Source organism: Ceratotherium simum, chromosome 16 (genome assembly GCF_057802395.1).
Source record: "Ceratotherium simum simum isolate JZ-2026a chromosome 16, ASM5780239v1, whole genome shotgun sequence".
Taxonomy (NCBI): domain Eukaryota; kingdom Metazoa; phylum Chordata; class Mammalia; order Perissodactyla; family Rhinocerotidae; genus Ceratotherium; species Ceratotherium simum.
Genome location: NC_141915.1, coordinates 2,877,764 through 2,893,692, shown reverse-complemented (window position 1 = coordinate 2,893,692; position 15,929 = coordinate 2,877,764). Strand labels below are relative to the sequence as shown.

Genomic DNA, 15,929 nt, shown 5'->3' with positions numbered 1-15,929 from the left:
CTGCTGTCGGGTGGACTCTCTCCTCCCTAATCTGCAGCTCTGCCGTGAGGGAGCACACGGGTCAGACTGAGCAAGACCGTGGGTCTGTGAGGAGACGGCGGAGTCGGCTCCAGGTGGCTGGGGTTTTCATTTTGGGATGTCTGTGGCTTCACAGGCTCCTGTCAGCTAGAGCTGGATCTGTGTCCAGAGCCCAGGACTCTGTCTGCTAGTTACCAGGGAACAGCTGGCTTCCTGCTTCCTGAATGCCCCGTGTAGACGCAGTCTGGGTGGAGTGGCGGTAACCTACACGGTGTGTGACAAGCTTGCCCCGGGGGATGCTCACGTTCAGTTTGGTGAGAGAGGCTCATGTGTATTAAAGTTACTGAGGAGGGTTTTCAAAATAAGGTGTCAACCCAGGCAAATCAAATCAACACAGTGTAAAACTGAGCACACGTGTGAGACAGCGTGGGGGTACTCTTCCCTGAGGAGAGTGAGGGCTAAAAGCAGCGAAGTTTTCCTAAGAGAGGCGTATTTGAGGTTGGGTTTCCGAGGGAAGCAGCTAATTTGAAGGAGGCGCACACCTGCGAAGTCGTCGGGCTGAGGGAGTCAGCTCCGGCCCAGAGCCTTGTGCGGTCAGCGCTCGTGTGAGGGGGCTTTGGCTTTCTTTGGCGTACGCATACATCGAAAGGGGCGCCAAGAGAGGCCTGTAATGTTTATAGTTTGACATCGATATTAAATAGGAATGTCTTCTAAAGACATTAAAGAGATATACAAGCACAGGATGTGAGTTAGTCAATGGCCGGTTTGAGCGTTTTTTCAGTAAAAAGCGTATTCATCTGTCATCCTATGAAACTTACACTCACACTACACAGATTCAGGTGAGGGAACGGAGTGTGTTTATTCCAGTGTCTGAAGCAAAATGTTGATGTAAGAGGAGGAATTCTGCACTTGGGACCCTGTCTCCCGTCAGTTTCAGGTGAGACCCAACTAGCCCGGCCAGCAGCAGAGTCCTACTGGGGGTGGGGACGTAGGCTGTCCTGGAACTGGAAGGTCCACTTGTCCCCACGGGGCAGGACCGCAGCAGCGCGGCTGCTCACCCTGCCCTGCCTGTGCGTGCAGAGCTGCTCCACAGGCCAACTGAGGCCCCCTGAGCTGTGCCTGGCACACTCTCTTTGGCTCCCGTGCGGGGGGTCTGCCATCGGCCTTCTCCCAGTGGCCGCAACAGGGTTCTAATGAAAGAGAATTAGGGTAGCGACGCTTGGTCACTGATGTCCTGCTGCTGTCAAACTGAATAAAAGTCATTTGTGTGAACCAAAAACCACCTCTCTATAATGTTCCATGTCATACTGTACACTATTTCAGAATACTTTTAGACAATTTTTCAACATACTCTTTCTTCTTTGTGCAATATCTGCTTCGAAAACACCAGCTTTTTTGTTAGAATCAGGCTAGAGGGTCTTGGGAGAATTCTGTATAAAACCTTAGGTTTAGAAATGCCTTTTCGGGGCCGGCCCCGTGGCTTGGCTGTTGGGTGCTCACGCTCCACTGCTGGCGGCCCGGGTTCAGATGCCAGGCGCGCACTGACATACCACTTCTCTGGCCATGCTGAGGCCGCGTCCCACATACAGCAACTAGAAGGATGTGCAGCTATGACATACAACTATCTACTGGGGCTTTGGGGGGAAAATAAATAAATAAAATTATTTTTTTTAAAAAAATGCCTTTTTGTTAGTCCTTACTAGTAATCAAAGAATATAAATTAAAACAATAAAATATTATTTTTAGCCTGTCACATTTGACAGCAATTTTCGAAAATCATAATAGTCTATGCAAGTAAGGGTACGAGAAAATGGACACTTATACACCAATCCTGGAATGGAAAATTGGTGTAGCGTTTTAGAGAGCAGTTTGGCACGACGTGTCATAAGCTGTAAAAATATTTGTATCTTGACTTCTGGAAAAATGGTAGCCTAAAAACTGGCTTAGAAACCCCCTGTCTCCCCAAAACTAACCAAAAGGACTTTAAAATAAGGACAAAGGTCTTATTAACACCAAAAGAGGAGATTGCTGCCAGTAGTTTGGGCTAAGTATAAGGAAGCCAGGAGCCAATTGACAGCTCCCCTCTCAACAGAGAGGAGTGTTACGGAAACAAGTGTTAGGTTTCCAGGCCATCCCCATTAATTTCCCTTAATTTGGAGGAAGAGGGCTGGCGGCTTGGGCAAGATGACCACAGATCAACTACTTTCCAAGGCCTCGACCACAGACTAGAAGAAAACGTGCAGAGCCATGTCTTAGGGTTTTTCCGTGGCCTGGAACCCAGAGCAGAGAGTTTGCTTCAGTGTCAGGGCAGACCCCTTAATTGTCAGGCACTAGATGTGCAGGCAGGGACAGAAGGTGGGAGCCATGGGGAAATGCAAAAGTGTATAAAATTATGTATAAAATCTGAATGCATAAAATTACAAAAGTCTACTGAGGAACATAAAACGAATATGTACAGAAACATATTTGTCTCTCAATTATACTTAGTTTACCAATTTAATTAAATTTTAATATAATCTTAAATGTATTAATTTAAAATTTAATATAATATGATTTTAATATAATGACTTTCAAATGAATTTTGGAGGGGAGGAGGCATGGCCAAATGATTCTTAAGTTCATCCAATGAAGACACATCAGAGAATGGCTAGAAAAAGTCTCAAAAAGAAGCCGCAAATTAGGGTTAAATGATCGTGGAACAGTGCCTTTAAAATTCTAGGGAAAATTGTTTTCAACCTGGAATTCTATATCCAGCCAAATTATTAACCAAGTGTGATAGTAGAAAAGAGAAATTTTCATCTATGAATGCATCCAGAAAATGTATCTCTGCCACATCCTTTCTTAAGAAAGAAACCTAAGAATGTACTACTAACAGGAGTATTATCCAAAAATTGACCTGAGGTTCTGGAGGACTCTGGAGCTGCTGGATTTCATAGAATAATGATATGATTAAGAGCTTGAGGGTATGATAAAGGAAAAAATGAGAAGCTGTGCAAGGAACTTATGGCCCAAATATGAGGCAGTCTGTCTGTTAGAACAGAAAGTCACTTTGCTACACAGAGAATATTATGAATTATAAGCAATAGTCAGAATGAGAAAGAAGCCAGAATATGAGAAGGAGGCATACAGATCTTCTCCCAATAAGAAAAACCAAAATGGGCCGGCCCGGTGGCGCAGGCGGTTAAGTGCTCACGCTCTGCCTCGGTGGCCCGGGGTTCAAGGGTTCGGATCCCGGGTGCACACCGCTTGTCACGCCATGCTGTGGCAGCGTCCCATGTGAAGTAGAGGAAGATGGCCACAGATGTTAGCTCAGGGCCAATCTTCCTTGGCAAAAAAAAAAGAGGGGATTGGCATTGGATGTTAGCTCAGGGCTGATCTTCCTCACCAGAAAAAAAAAAGAAAGAAAAACCAAAACAAGCAGAATTGTAGAAAACAAACTTTTGAAGAAAGGCAAGGTCCAGGAGGGGAACACACTAAATTGTGGTATGATTTTGAGTAATTTTTTGAGTTAGAAAGAGGAAAATCCTTTTGAAAAAATGTTTTGAATGGTACAGCACCATGATTGTGAAACTATAGAGAAGGAAAAAAGTAATCGCAGCACTCGGTTGTGTAAATACTGTGTAGTGTTTTCAGTTTTCACAATCATCCTATTAAGAGAGTGCAGAAGACTTAAATGTGGTTATAGAAAAGGAACCAAATGTAAGTTTTAGCAGTTTAAAAGTAAAACTTGACAAAGTGTAGGATAGGCAAGGGGAACTTCTTTTCTGTCATACAAAGTGGAGTCAGAAAGTACCATACAGGGCTGGCCCCGCGGCTTAGCGGTTAAGTGCATGCGCTCCGCTACTGGCGGCCCGGGTTCGGATCCCGGGCACGCTCCGATGCACTGCTTCTCTGGCCATGCTGAGGCCGCGTCCCACATACAGCAACTAGAAGGATGTGCAGCTATGACATACAACTATCTACTGGGGCTTTGGGGGAAAAATAAATTAAAAAGTATTAAAAAAAAAAGAAAGTACCATACATAATTGATGGAATAGGAAATGGAGGTTTAAGGGTATTATTTAAAGTCACGAACATAACTAATAAAGGAACTAAAATTAGCCATATAACTATAATGAAGGGAGGAGAGAGAGAGGTGCATGATACCTAAGTCCTCGTTTATCTTGGGAGGAAGTTAGTAGGTAATGCCTCTGTTTTAGGAATCAAGAAACAGTGGTGTAAGCATGTTATAGAGAAATGGAGGTAATCACCTAAAGAATTTAGGAGAAAAATCAAAAGTGGTTCCCCGAAGGACCAGGATTGGAGGAAGGAACAGTTTTTCATATGATTATATTTAACTATGTGCACATGTTACTTTGATAATTTTTTTAATATAGCACCACTGTTAAACAACTGTTGATCTGCAGCAGAATGTGTATGTCATAAATCTTGACAAAGTAAAAAATAACCAAACAAAAATTTATCTTTCATAGTCAGGAAATCAATCAATAATGTCATTTTTAGTAACACTGTAACCTGTTATTCTTTTTTTTCCCTTAAATTGAGACCATTGTTTGCATATTTGACTTAAAAATTTAAATATTTTATAATAGAGATCGTCTATATGGGAGTGTCAGTTGGTGTTCTTTCCTAGCAAAAGCTATATATTTTTAGTTGATAATTTCCAGTCTCTTTGTTTTTTTAACCTAGAAAAGGAATCTCTTGTTGGCATTTGAAGCAGCTGAAAGTGTAGGCATCAAACCCAGCTTGGTAAGTATCTTATTTTTATCTTTGTGATACTTTATTCTAATTACGTGAGAAAGAACTTTATGTCATCTACTAAACAATTTCTTACAGAACATTGAAATCCATTTGCTGAAGATTTGTTACTCATGATCCCTAATATAAAATTACCCAGTTGGTCTGACCACATATGACTTAGAGCTTTTTCAGTGAAGATTTCATTATGGATAAATTTTAGTTCTGGAAGCACAGTGGACTGAATTATCATTAAAGCCCTCTTGTTCAAGTCACCTAGAAATCTGAATGAAATGTAATTTAAAAAATATCAATACATAGCTCAGTTCTGAAGAAAAAATGGGAAATAACCAGATGACAGAAATTAAAAGAGAAGTGAAAAACAGAGCCACGAGGCATGAGGTGAGACAGTGGCAACCCCCAGGGGTGGGGCTGGAGATAGTGGTAGAGGGCTCATAATATATGGGTACCTAATGGGCATAGGCTTTATTTAATGCCCACACAGGTGCTCCCATAAACAGAGCATTAGTACTGAGACCCCTGCACGAAACCAAGGCTCACAAAATGTTTCTCTTCCTAGTGAAGGGGGAAATAAAAAACTCCACCTGCTAGTCCAGGGAGGTGATAAGGAAGCTTGGTCTCTACTTTGGATTTTTTTGTGGCCAAAAAAAAAGAAAGTCTCCTGTAAGAAAAGAAAGCTGAGCCAGATGAGGTTTGAAGTTCAAATTTATAATATCTGTGCTGCAAGAAGCCCCTAGTTTATACTGTCTCTGGTGCAGGAATCTCCTGGGCTGCTAGTACAATGGCTACTGAAGATACACTCACAATCCAAAATTACAAAATACTCAAGAAAATGATGTACTTGAGCTAGTCAGAAGACACAACAAACAATAGGATCATCTACTAGAACTTGAGATAATAAAACAATAAGAAAGAGACTAAAAAAGACTATATTTAAATATATTAAAGAGGTAAAAGAAGGAATAAAAATCATAAGGAGGGAACATGGTACTATAAAAAGCTTTGGAAAAAGAATCAAATAAAACTTTCAGAAATAAAAATGCGGAATTAAAAACACCAGTTGGGTTGAAAAACTGATTAGATACAGCGGAAGAGAGAACTACTGAAGTGGAAAATAGATCTAGGGAAATTACCCAGAACATAAAACAGAGACATCAAAAAATGGAAAATATAATAGAGGCATTTTATTAGTTAGTATATATTCAACTTCAAGAAATGGAAAACCCAACTAACAGTTGCTTAAACCATAAAGATCTTATTAATTTTTTTTTAAACAAATGTAGAAGCAATTTCAAAATTGGTTCACTCCTCAGTGTTGTAATCAAGGACTCCAGAGTGTCTCTTCTCTATACTCTACCATCTTCAATTGACTGGCTCTTTGTTCCCATATTTGTTCCTCCATGTTTCAACAAGGCTGCCATGCTCCAGACATTACTCCCATCTGCAGGGCAGGAAGGAGGGGGAAGGAATAGAGCAAGCACCTCACAACTTTCCCCTTTAATGGAAGTCAAAAGGCTTCCCAGAGTCCCGTCAGCTCATTGGCAGTACTCTGTTACATGGCCACCCTAGTTGCAGGGAATTTGAGAAAGTGAGTGTGTAACATTTTTTATCCTCTGTAGTGGGAAGCCTGCAAGGGAGAGAGAGGTTGGGAATAACTATTGGATTAGCCAAATGATAGCCTCTGTTGCAGAGCTTGAGACATGGAAGATAAAATCAGAAAATGTCTAAGTCCCATGTCCAATGAGAATTCCAGAAGAAGAGGAAAGAAAACATGAGAGAGAGACAATATTTAAAGAAATCGTGCCTGAAAGTTTTCCAGAATGATGAAAGACCACAGATTCCTAATGAATCTCAAACAGGATGAATAATACAAAATATCCATCCAGATACGTCATAACGAAACTACAGTAAAAGCAAAGACAGATTATCTACAAATAATATCTACTAACCAGTAATAAAAAAACAATCTAATAGAAAATTATCAAAGGCTAGAATAGGCAACTCACGAATGGCCAATAAACATTTAAAAAGATGTTCAGTTTCATTAGTGATCAGGAAAATCTAAGTTGAAATAACAGACACACTTCCATAACCCTCAGAGGATGTAGGGAATCTGAGAAATGAAAAAGTGAAAGTACAGCTATCATGGAAATTTTGGTACTGTGAACAATGTTATGCCAATATATTTGAAACAGAATAGATAATTTTCTAAAGAAATATAAATATATTTCTTCACATATTAAATGTAAATATTTTTGCAAAACTTACTCAAAGAGAAGTAGAATTTTAACCATTACAGAAGTTGAATTTATTGTTAAAAATGTAGTCGCACACACAAAAAAATCCCAGTAAACCCAAATTCTACCAAACCTTTAAGAAATAAATATCTCTATCATGTAAACACAAGTCTAGAGAATCTAAAAAGGAGTGAGGGGACTTACACGTCTGGCTGAGGTGTAGTAACAGGAACCCTGTTTATCTTCCCTGAAACACTAAATGACTAACAAGCCACAAAGGATAGTTTATGTAAGGAATCGAGATAATGAGAGCTTGTTAGATTATGTTATGCACAGAAGACGTTTTTCTTTGTAGTGTTACAGTTAATATTTGCTTTTTTAATGTGACATTTTTTTCCTCTTTTTCATCTAATGTACTGTAGAAGTTAGTGAAAGCTGGGGAGCAAATGAGATCCTCTTGTTGAACTAACTGTCAGAGCCAGCAATTTTACGTGTCCAGATGTCTGTGAGGAGCTACTGACAAACATAGTAATCTCAAAAGCATTTAGGAATGTTTGTCAGCAATTTAACCAGTTTATGCCATCAACAAAATAGAAACTTCCTATAATATTAAATTTGCTTTTCAATATCTTGATGTGGATTGAAAAATAATATATTTAACTACACGTGACACTTTTAAAATACACCCAATCAGAACTGGCAGCAGTAATATCCCAAGGCTTTGCTCAAGTTCCATTGTTAGATTAGTCAGGGAAAAATATCAGGGAAAAATTCACTTATATGTATATATTCAAGTAAGTATAGGTTTCTGGGTAGCATATTAGCAAGGATGAGATTTTTTAAAAGTGAAAGCTCTAGAGCGTTCCCCCAATTTTAGAATGCATTCCTTCTCAGCCACAGTGTCGTATAGAGGTTTAGCCGCCATATCACAAGGGTGAGCAACTCCTCACAGCGGGAATAGGTGAGAGAAGGTATGGGGCGTCATCGCCATTACTGTGAAAGCAGCCAGAATGCGTGTCCTCCAAGGGGTGATGTGTTTGTATCCTGGTGAGGGGACGCTCCCACACGGGGTCATATAGTCTGTGAGGGTGTTGCTTACTGAGTAAGTTGGTGTGTCCACCAGCACAATCACCACACACACAGATTAAGTTCTCAGGTCACCTGTGGAGGGAGGTCCTTGCAACTCAGGATTTTACAAGGATGTCAAAATGGCTCCTTAGGCGTAACTGAGCCTGCTGTGTAGTATAAACTTTATAAAGGATACTTAAGGAGTTAATTCGAACTTAATCACATGAAAAGCATTTTTTTCATGTTTGCTATGTGCCAGGCATTTTCCATGTGTTGACTTATCGGGCCCTCTCAGAAGTCCTGTGAGATAGATGCTCCTTATAGGTGGGACACTGAGGCACGTGCAGTTCCATAGACGATCACACAGCTAGTGAGAGGCAGACAAGAGGCAAGGCAGGCAGGCCTATATCTTACCCACTCCGTGACCCTGCACCCAGGACAGCTGTGCCCACCTTCTGGCTCTAAAGCACACTTGACTCATAGTACTATACAGCATATGCCATGTTATGTTGTAATTTGTCTGATTTATAGGGCTTATCTACACCACCCCCCCAAGACCGTGAGCTCCCAAGGGCAAGAAGCCTTATCTTTTTTTTTTTCCGATTATTTTCATTGTGGTAAAATACACATAACATGATCTCAGTTCTGTCCCTTGGCCATACCACACTGTCTTGATTAATATAGCTTTACAAATCTTGAAATCAAGTCATCCAACTTTCTTCTTCTTTTTAGAACTGTTTTGGCTCTTCTATAGTACCTTTGCCTTGATAAATTTTAGAATCAGTTTGTCAATATCTACAAAAAAAAATGCTTGCTGGAATTTTGATTGGGATTTTGTTGTATCTATAGATCAGATTAGGAAGAATTTATATTTTCACAAACTCTGTCTTCCAATCCATGAACATAGAATATCTCTCCATTTATTTAGAGCTTCTTGATTTCTTTCATCAGTGTTTTACAGTTTTTTGCCTATAGTGTTTTGCAGTTTTCTGCATATAGAGCCTTTCTTTTTGGTGTCATTTAAAATGGTTATTTTTGTTTTGTTTTATTTTTTCAAATTCCAGTTGCTCACTGCTGCTATATAGGAAAGCTATTGACTTGTATCCTGAGACCTTGCTAAACTTGCATATTAGTTCCAGGAAGTTTTTGGGTAGATTCTTCGGGGTTTTCTATGTAGACAATTATGTCATCTGTAAATAAAGATAGTTTTGGGGGGCCAGCCAGTGGCATAATGGTTAAGTTCACATGCTCCGCTTTGGTGGCCAGGGGTTCGTGAGTTCAGGTCCCGGGCGTGGATCTACACACCACTCATCAAGCCATGCTGTGGTAGCGACCCACATACGAAGTGGAGGAAGACTGGCACAGATGTTAGCTCAGCGGCAATCTTCCTCAAGCAAAAAGAGGAGGATTGGCAACAGATGTGAGCTCAGGGCCAGTCTTCCTCACCAAAAAAAAAAAAAAAAAAGATAGTTTTCTTTCTGGCTTCCCAATCTGTATGCCTTTTGTTTCTTTTTCTTGCCGTATTGCACTAGCTAGAACTTCCAGTACAGTGTTGAATAGGGGAGGTGAGAGAAAACGTCCTTGCCTTGTTCTTTTTTCCTGGTCTTACGGCGAAAGTGTTCACTCTGCCACCATTAAGTATGATGTCAGCTTTTGTGTTTTGTATATATCCTTTATTGGGTAAAAGAAATTCCATTCTATTTCTAGTTTTTTGAGAGTTTTTATCATGAATAGTTGTTGGATTTTGTGTACTGCTTTTTCTGCATCTGTTGATATGATCATACGGTTTTTCTTATTTAGTCTGTTAATATGAGTAACATTGATTTATGGATGTTGAACCAGCTTTGCATTCCTGAGATGAACCACACTTTATCGTGATTCAATTCGCTAACACTTGTTAAGATTTTTGTGTCTATGTTCATGTGAGAAATTGGTAGTTCTCTTTAATATCTTTGTCTGGTTTTGGTATTATGGTAATGCTGGCTTCACAGAATAAGTGAGGAAGTGTTCCCTTGTCTTCTATTTCCTGGAAGAGACTGTGTAAAATTGGGACTATTTCTTCCTTAAATATTTGGTAGAATTAACCGGTGAAACCATCTGGGCCTGGTGTTTTCTTTTTTGGAAGATTTTTAGCTACAAATTCAAATAAATGTCATGCATTATCAGATTTTTATGCAGCATGCTCTCTCTTCTCCTGATATGTGCTAAATTATTTCTTCAAACATGTTCAACTGTGTTGACAATGTACCAAAATATTTTTTAGTTTAATTATCGTTAGGTCCAGGCATGTAAGAAAGACTGAGTAAAACTGTGAATATTGATCAGACTTCCAAACCCTCTCTGAGATGGAACATACAGAGGGAAGTTTGCCATCTCTCTTGCATCTGTAGGCATTCCTTCCTTTCTCAGAGCTCATCTCTCTGCTAAACAGCATGCTCAATTCTTGATCACTTCTTTTCTGTGTTGTCATGTTAACCCTCCTATTGTAGGGGTTTTAGGTTTTCATGTATGAATCTGTGTGCACAGTCCTGACCACAGTATTTTAGGTAGAAGGAGACTTTTAATCGTTGTCTTCTGTGAAAACTTTGCTTTTCTTTTTAAGTTGTTCTGGGTATGTCTGTGTAGAGTGTTCCACTCGCTCCTTTTCCACCACTTTCCCATGACCAGTGCTATGCTGATAGTTTTATGGCATAAATAACCAGGGAGCAAAATTGGTAAAATACATTTAGATGTTGTTGAAACAGAAGATAAATGGCTGGTTACAGGCCTCAGCTAATTGTGTCACTGCCCAGGAACAGATGTGCTAAGTTCAGCCTTATTTTTCCATGCATCTCTGCTTCTGTCCTTACATCAGGATCCTTTCCTACTGTTCTCTTCTGACCACAAAAGAATCCAAATTCAGTCCCAAGTCAGTGGCACGAATTTCAGGAAAGCTTGACTGGGTGCTCACAGAGTACCTCGCCCTCCTGTCTGTCGCCTTCCGACCTTTACCTTCTGCCTGCTCGTTGCCTACTAAATTAAGGGGGAGAGACATTAAATGGTGAGACTTAATTCTGATAAAACAGTGGTTGCATTTTAAGTTGGTTGAAGGCTTTTGTGGTAATCTTATTCTTGGGAATTTATCTCGAGGCACTAATTCAGAAGAAGGAAACAATACTGCACAAAGTTGCTTATTGCAAAGTCTGTAACGTGAAGCAGTGAACGCAACTGCACGTCAGGTGCTAGGAGATGTCCTGTCGATGACGGACGCCGCGCGTCCACTAAAATGACAGCCCACACGGCGCTGCCACATGGGAAATTGTGTGTGAAAAACATGCAGTAGAAAAGCACACAAGAGGACGTCCGCTGTGATGGAAGCAGGAGAGAACGGAGGTGCACATCCAAGTGTAACTTAGGAAAGCGTAAATCGTTTTACGATAATGGAATTACAGGTGGCTTTCTCTTTTCACAACTTTTTTTCATGCTGTCACGTTGATAAAAGATGAGGGGGTGGGAGGTCATGTCTGTTTTTTTTTTTTTTTTATGTGAGGAAGATCAGCCCTGAGCTAACATCCGATGCCAATCCTCCTCTTTTTGCTGAGGTAGACTGGCCCTGGGCTAACATCCGTGCCCATCTTCCTCTGCTTTATATGGGACACCACCACAGCATGGCTTCACAAGCGGTGCTCGGTGCGCGCCCGGGATCCGAAGCGGAGTGCAGGCACTTCACTGCCGCGCCACCAGGCTGGTCCCATCTGGTGTTCTTTAAAAGGGATAATATCTCCTCAATAGGAAGAAAAGAAAAGCTTTTCTTTTAAGTAATCGCATTTAACACCATCTTGGTGTTGCTTGCACCTTCTGTCCATGTAGGTGGAGGGTCTCTAGGCTGCACGAGCCCCGACCTGGCTCTGAGCCCCTTTGTGGGAAGGGGTCGGTGATGTCCCCCTGTGACCTCTTCTCTCCTCCTGCAGGAGCTCAGTGAGATGCTGTACACAGATCGGCCGGACTGGCAGAGCGTGATGCAGTACGTGGCCCAGATCTACAAGTACTTTGAGACGTAAACCCAGAGGGCCCGAGAGCAGCCGCCACCGCCTGCAGTTTGTCCGAAGCACCTGGTCACTTTCCACAGGCCCTGCTCCACCCGCCCCCGGCTGTCTGGATCTCAGAGGAAGCCTCAATCCAGGGGCCCAACCCACACGTGAGAAATAGCTGGGTTCCGCCGTGCACCCACCTTAAATCCAGACGCACTGGGAGTGTTCGTCGAGGCAGCTTTGCCCTCCCTCGGGCCTCCCTCCTTCCAGAGCCGAGAGTCCACGCCCAGCTCGTTCCCACGACCCCAGGACATCTCAAGTCACGCTGCGTGTCTGCACACGTGCACTGCACTGAGTTCACGACGAACGGCACTTCCAGATCTGTCATCTTTCTACTAAAAGTCCTGGCTTTTGCCTTTATAAAAACTTGGCCCTTGCCACCCCCCACCCCAGAAAAAAACCAACAAAACACAAAATGTCAAAGAAACATTAGCTCTCAAGCAGCCCTGGCTTTTTGGGAAATATGCTTACCTTCTGGGTAACAATTTAACACCTAGAACTTGGTTACATTTTTTAGATCTCACTGTCACTTATTTGATTCTTTGGATGGAAGATAAAACATTTGAGAATGCCAGGGAGGCCCTGGGTAGTTTGTCGCAGTGTCTCCGTGGGCGTCCTGCAGAGAGAAGCATGTGCCGCCCCCTCCCCGGCTGTGTGCTTGGATGGGTCACACTCCGACCTGCCCGCTCGCTGGTCACTTTCATGCTGAGCAGGAAACTCTTAACTGCTCCATTTGTTCACACTCCCATTCACACCCACACGCGTTTGTCCCACGTGCAGAACTTGACAGAAAGTCACCCGTGTGTGAAGTCGCCTGTGCCTGCGGGTCTTGATGTATTTGCACAAACAGGCTGAAGGTGTGTATTTCTTGGGATGCTGGGCAGACAGCAAATTGAAACATCCCAGCTCGAGACAGTTTTTAGTGCTTGGTCAGGCCTTTTACATTTGCATGGCAAAAGGAAGCCCTTAGGGGTAGGCAGAGATGGCTCCGTTTATAATTGAACAAAGGAAAATGCAGTTTCTCCACTGTCCTGCTGTCACCCTAAGTGGCAGCAGAGCCCCCCTCAGAGCAGCCCTGGTCGCCCCAGAAGTGCCCCGTGCAGGAACCCCCTGGCGGCTGTTTGGTGTTCTCGTTGGAAAAACAAATGCTCATTAGGTAGCAAATGAGGGTGCGGTTCACCCTGGCAGTTGAGGTGGATTCGTCAGTGCCTGCCACTTGCTGATGTAAGTGCCCGGTGCGCTGTGTGAGTGCCCCTCTGACAAAGGGTCATCCTCACCACAAGTCACCCCGGGTTACAATGCTGCCGTCATTACTCAGAGCAAATCTCCATGGCTGCAGCCCAGGCCCTGTGCTGGCAGAGACGGGAGCTCGGCCCCTCCTCCAGGCCACCTTTGAGGAGGTGGCGGCTGGGCTCTGCAGATGGTCTGTCCCTCGTTCCCAAGCTACTGCACTGCCCTGCTGTGGTTCTCCTGTGGCTCCAGGTCAGAATCTCCTGGGGAGCTTGTTGAAAATACGCAATCCTGGCCTGCCCCATCAGTTGATTCAGAATTTCTGGAAGGGGACCAGGGATGTGGTCTCTGTATTTTCAGAGTTCCCCGACAGCCACTGAGAGCGCACCTTTCATCGTGGCCCGGGCGGGGCAGTGAGCGCAGGTCGCTCCACTGCAGCGTTTGGTGATGGCACCATGCAACTGGCCCGTTTGTTCTCAAATGGAAGTTGGAGGCACAGTCTGAACAGTGTAGCTGACTCCTTCCTGATGAACACATCCAGAGGAAAGTTATTACTTGTGTTGCTTCATATGTCTGTCTCTCGTTGACGTAACTGATACGTTTTCATTATCTCTGTGCTTCTGCCGTGCTCACCAGTGCAGTGGGGAAAAGCCATATCCCACGTAGTTGGGCTGAGCTGTTGGTTGTTGTGTTTAATCCAGGGTTTTCCGAGGTTTTGTGGGGAGAGGCAGTGGAGGTCTGGGGATACCCGGAGGGGTGTTGACCGTTCCTGGAGCCTGTGCTTGGTGGTTCCCGTAAGTGATTCAGAATGAGCTCCAGGCAGAGCCCTCTCTTCGGGGGTGGTGGTGCTGCTTCCCCTCCCTCCAAGCTGGACCCTGCTCCCTGTAGGTTAAAAAGAGCGAAAGAAATGTCATATGAAAGAAAGGCCATGTGCAATTTATTTTTATAACTCAGAGAAGTTCCTTGACCCCCATCTTTGCCAGTGGCTTGTTACAGCAGAGGAAGCGTTTGTCCTGTTCTTGGAAACGCAGGTGGTGCTGCTTGGGGCAGGTCTGGCCCTGCGGGGTCCTGGTCCAGACACTGAAGGCAGACAGGGTGCAGGGTCAGGCCTTCCAGCACTGCAGGACCTAGAGGAAGCCGTCCCAACCCGGGCTGGGCCACAGGGTGGGGTTTTTAGATCCATTTTTAATTGGAGAGCTCAGAGCACAAGGCAAACGTGTAAAATTGATAATTGAGAACACAAGGTAGGGTCAGCAAACTGTATCGTTCCCAGTGTCCTGTCCTGAGGCTTTCAGAGGCTACAGCATCCGTGTTTCTTCCCATCTTCCTTCAGCCAATACTTAGTCATTTAAAATTATTTGGTGGTTCTGCAGATCATTTTTTTTAAAATGTACTATTTTTATATAAAAGACAGATGCAAAATGCAAGGCCCAGAAGAGTGGAGGATTTTTTTAAAGAGAAGACCATAGTTCTTTGCACTGTGAGTTGTTTCATGGACTTGAACTCTAGGTGACCGGTGACAGCGCCATGGCCCCAGCCCCCTTGGGTTAGCATTCTGAGGATCCGGGCAAATTCACACGTCCATCATCCTGTTCCCTTCTCACCTCAGAAGCAATGTTAGTCTTTGGTTTTCATTCTTCATTCAGTTGTTGTTTTATAGCTTTTGTTGAGACTGTCCAAAGCGTCCCAAAGTGATGAACCATCTGGCGACACGCAGACGGGCAGCTATGACAAGTGTCTGCAGTGTTCTCTTCCCCTCGGATGCGCTGGCCGGTTTCTCCCAGTTTCCCCCCCGCCTCCCCAGTGACAGCACTTCCCTGGCCTGAGGAGGCCAAGGACTCGGGTCGGGACACACAAACCCATGTGCCAAATCCAGCAGCAGCCCCTCCCCTTCCAAGCCTGAGTGCCACTTTGAGATGAACTACCAATGACATGCACTAAAGGATATAACCTCGCAACCTTTTTTAAAGTCTTTTTAATGTCTCAGTTGCCCAAGTTCCCTGGGTGTGTCACGTCTCTGACCCGGGTTAGAGTTTGGCTGAATCTGTAACACCTGAGTAGCTCACTGTTTGACTACATTAGGTGAATGCAGTCGATACATCTGTGGCCTCGTATCTGCAAAGAGCAACCCAGCTTCTCCCAGCGTTGTCGAGACGTGACATGCCAACAGAGGTGTATTTAACTGCTAACATGAAAGTGTACCATGTATGACTCTGTAATATCTCTAATAAATATATTTTGTTTCTGTCTGATTATGTATTTGTGCCAGTGCCATTTATTGTTACTATTTTCTCAAAATGCCAAGCTTGCATTCAGTCTGTTTTCAAACCAGCATCTTTGTGTCCCTATTCCTTGTTGGGCTGTGGTCCCCACAGCTGGCATTACCGGAAGTTGCCGGGAGGGACTGGGGTCCTGGCAGCTCCTCTGCCTCCTCTGGTTCGCAGCCCTCTTGCTGTGACGACAGTCTCTTGTGAAAATCCCCCTTTGGGGCTGACACAGGCTGCTGCAGAGCTGTGCAGAGGTGCACACACCAGGCGCCCGCACCACA

The 15,929-nt window shown here is 43.5% G+C and overlaps 1 protein-coding gene across 4 annotated transcripts in view; it reads left to right on the top strand.

Moving 5' to 3' along the window:
• Positions 1-15,636, top strand: part of SPECC1 (sperm antigen with calponin homology and coiled-coil domains 1) — a 268,607-nt gene extending 252,971 nt beyond the window's left edge. For all 4 annotated transcript variants that reach the window (XM_087440379.1, XM_087440380.1, XM_014789480.2 and 1 more), the window contains 2 exons: positions 4,708-4,767; positions 12,032-15,636. In XM_087440379.1, coding sequence (XP_087296505.1) covers positions 4,708-4,767; positions 12,032-12,121 — 150 coding nt within the window. In that variant the 3' untranslated portion in view covers positions 12,122-15,636. The remainder of the gene's footprint in view (positions 1-4,707; positions 4,768-12,031) is intronic.
• The last annotated feature ends 293 nt before the right edge of the window (positions 15,637-15,929 follow it).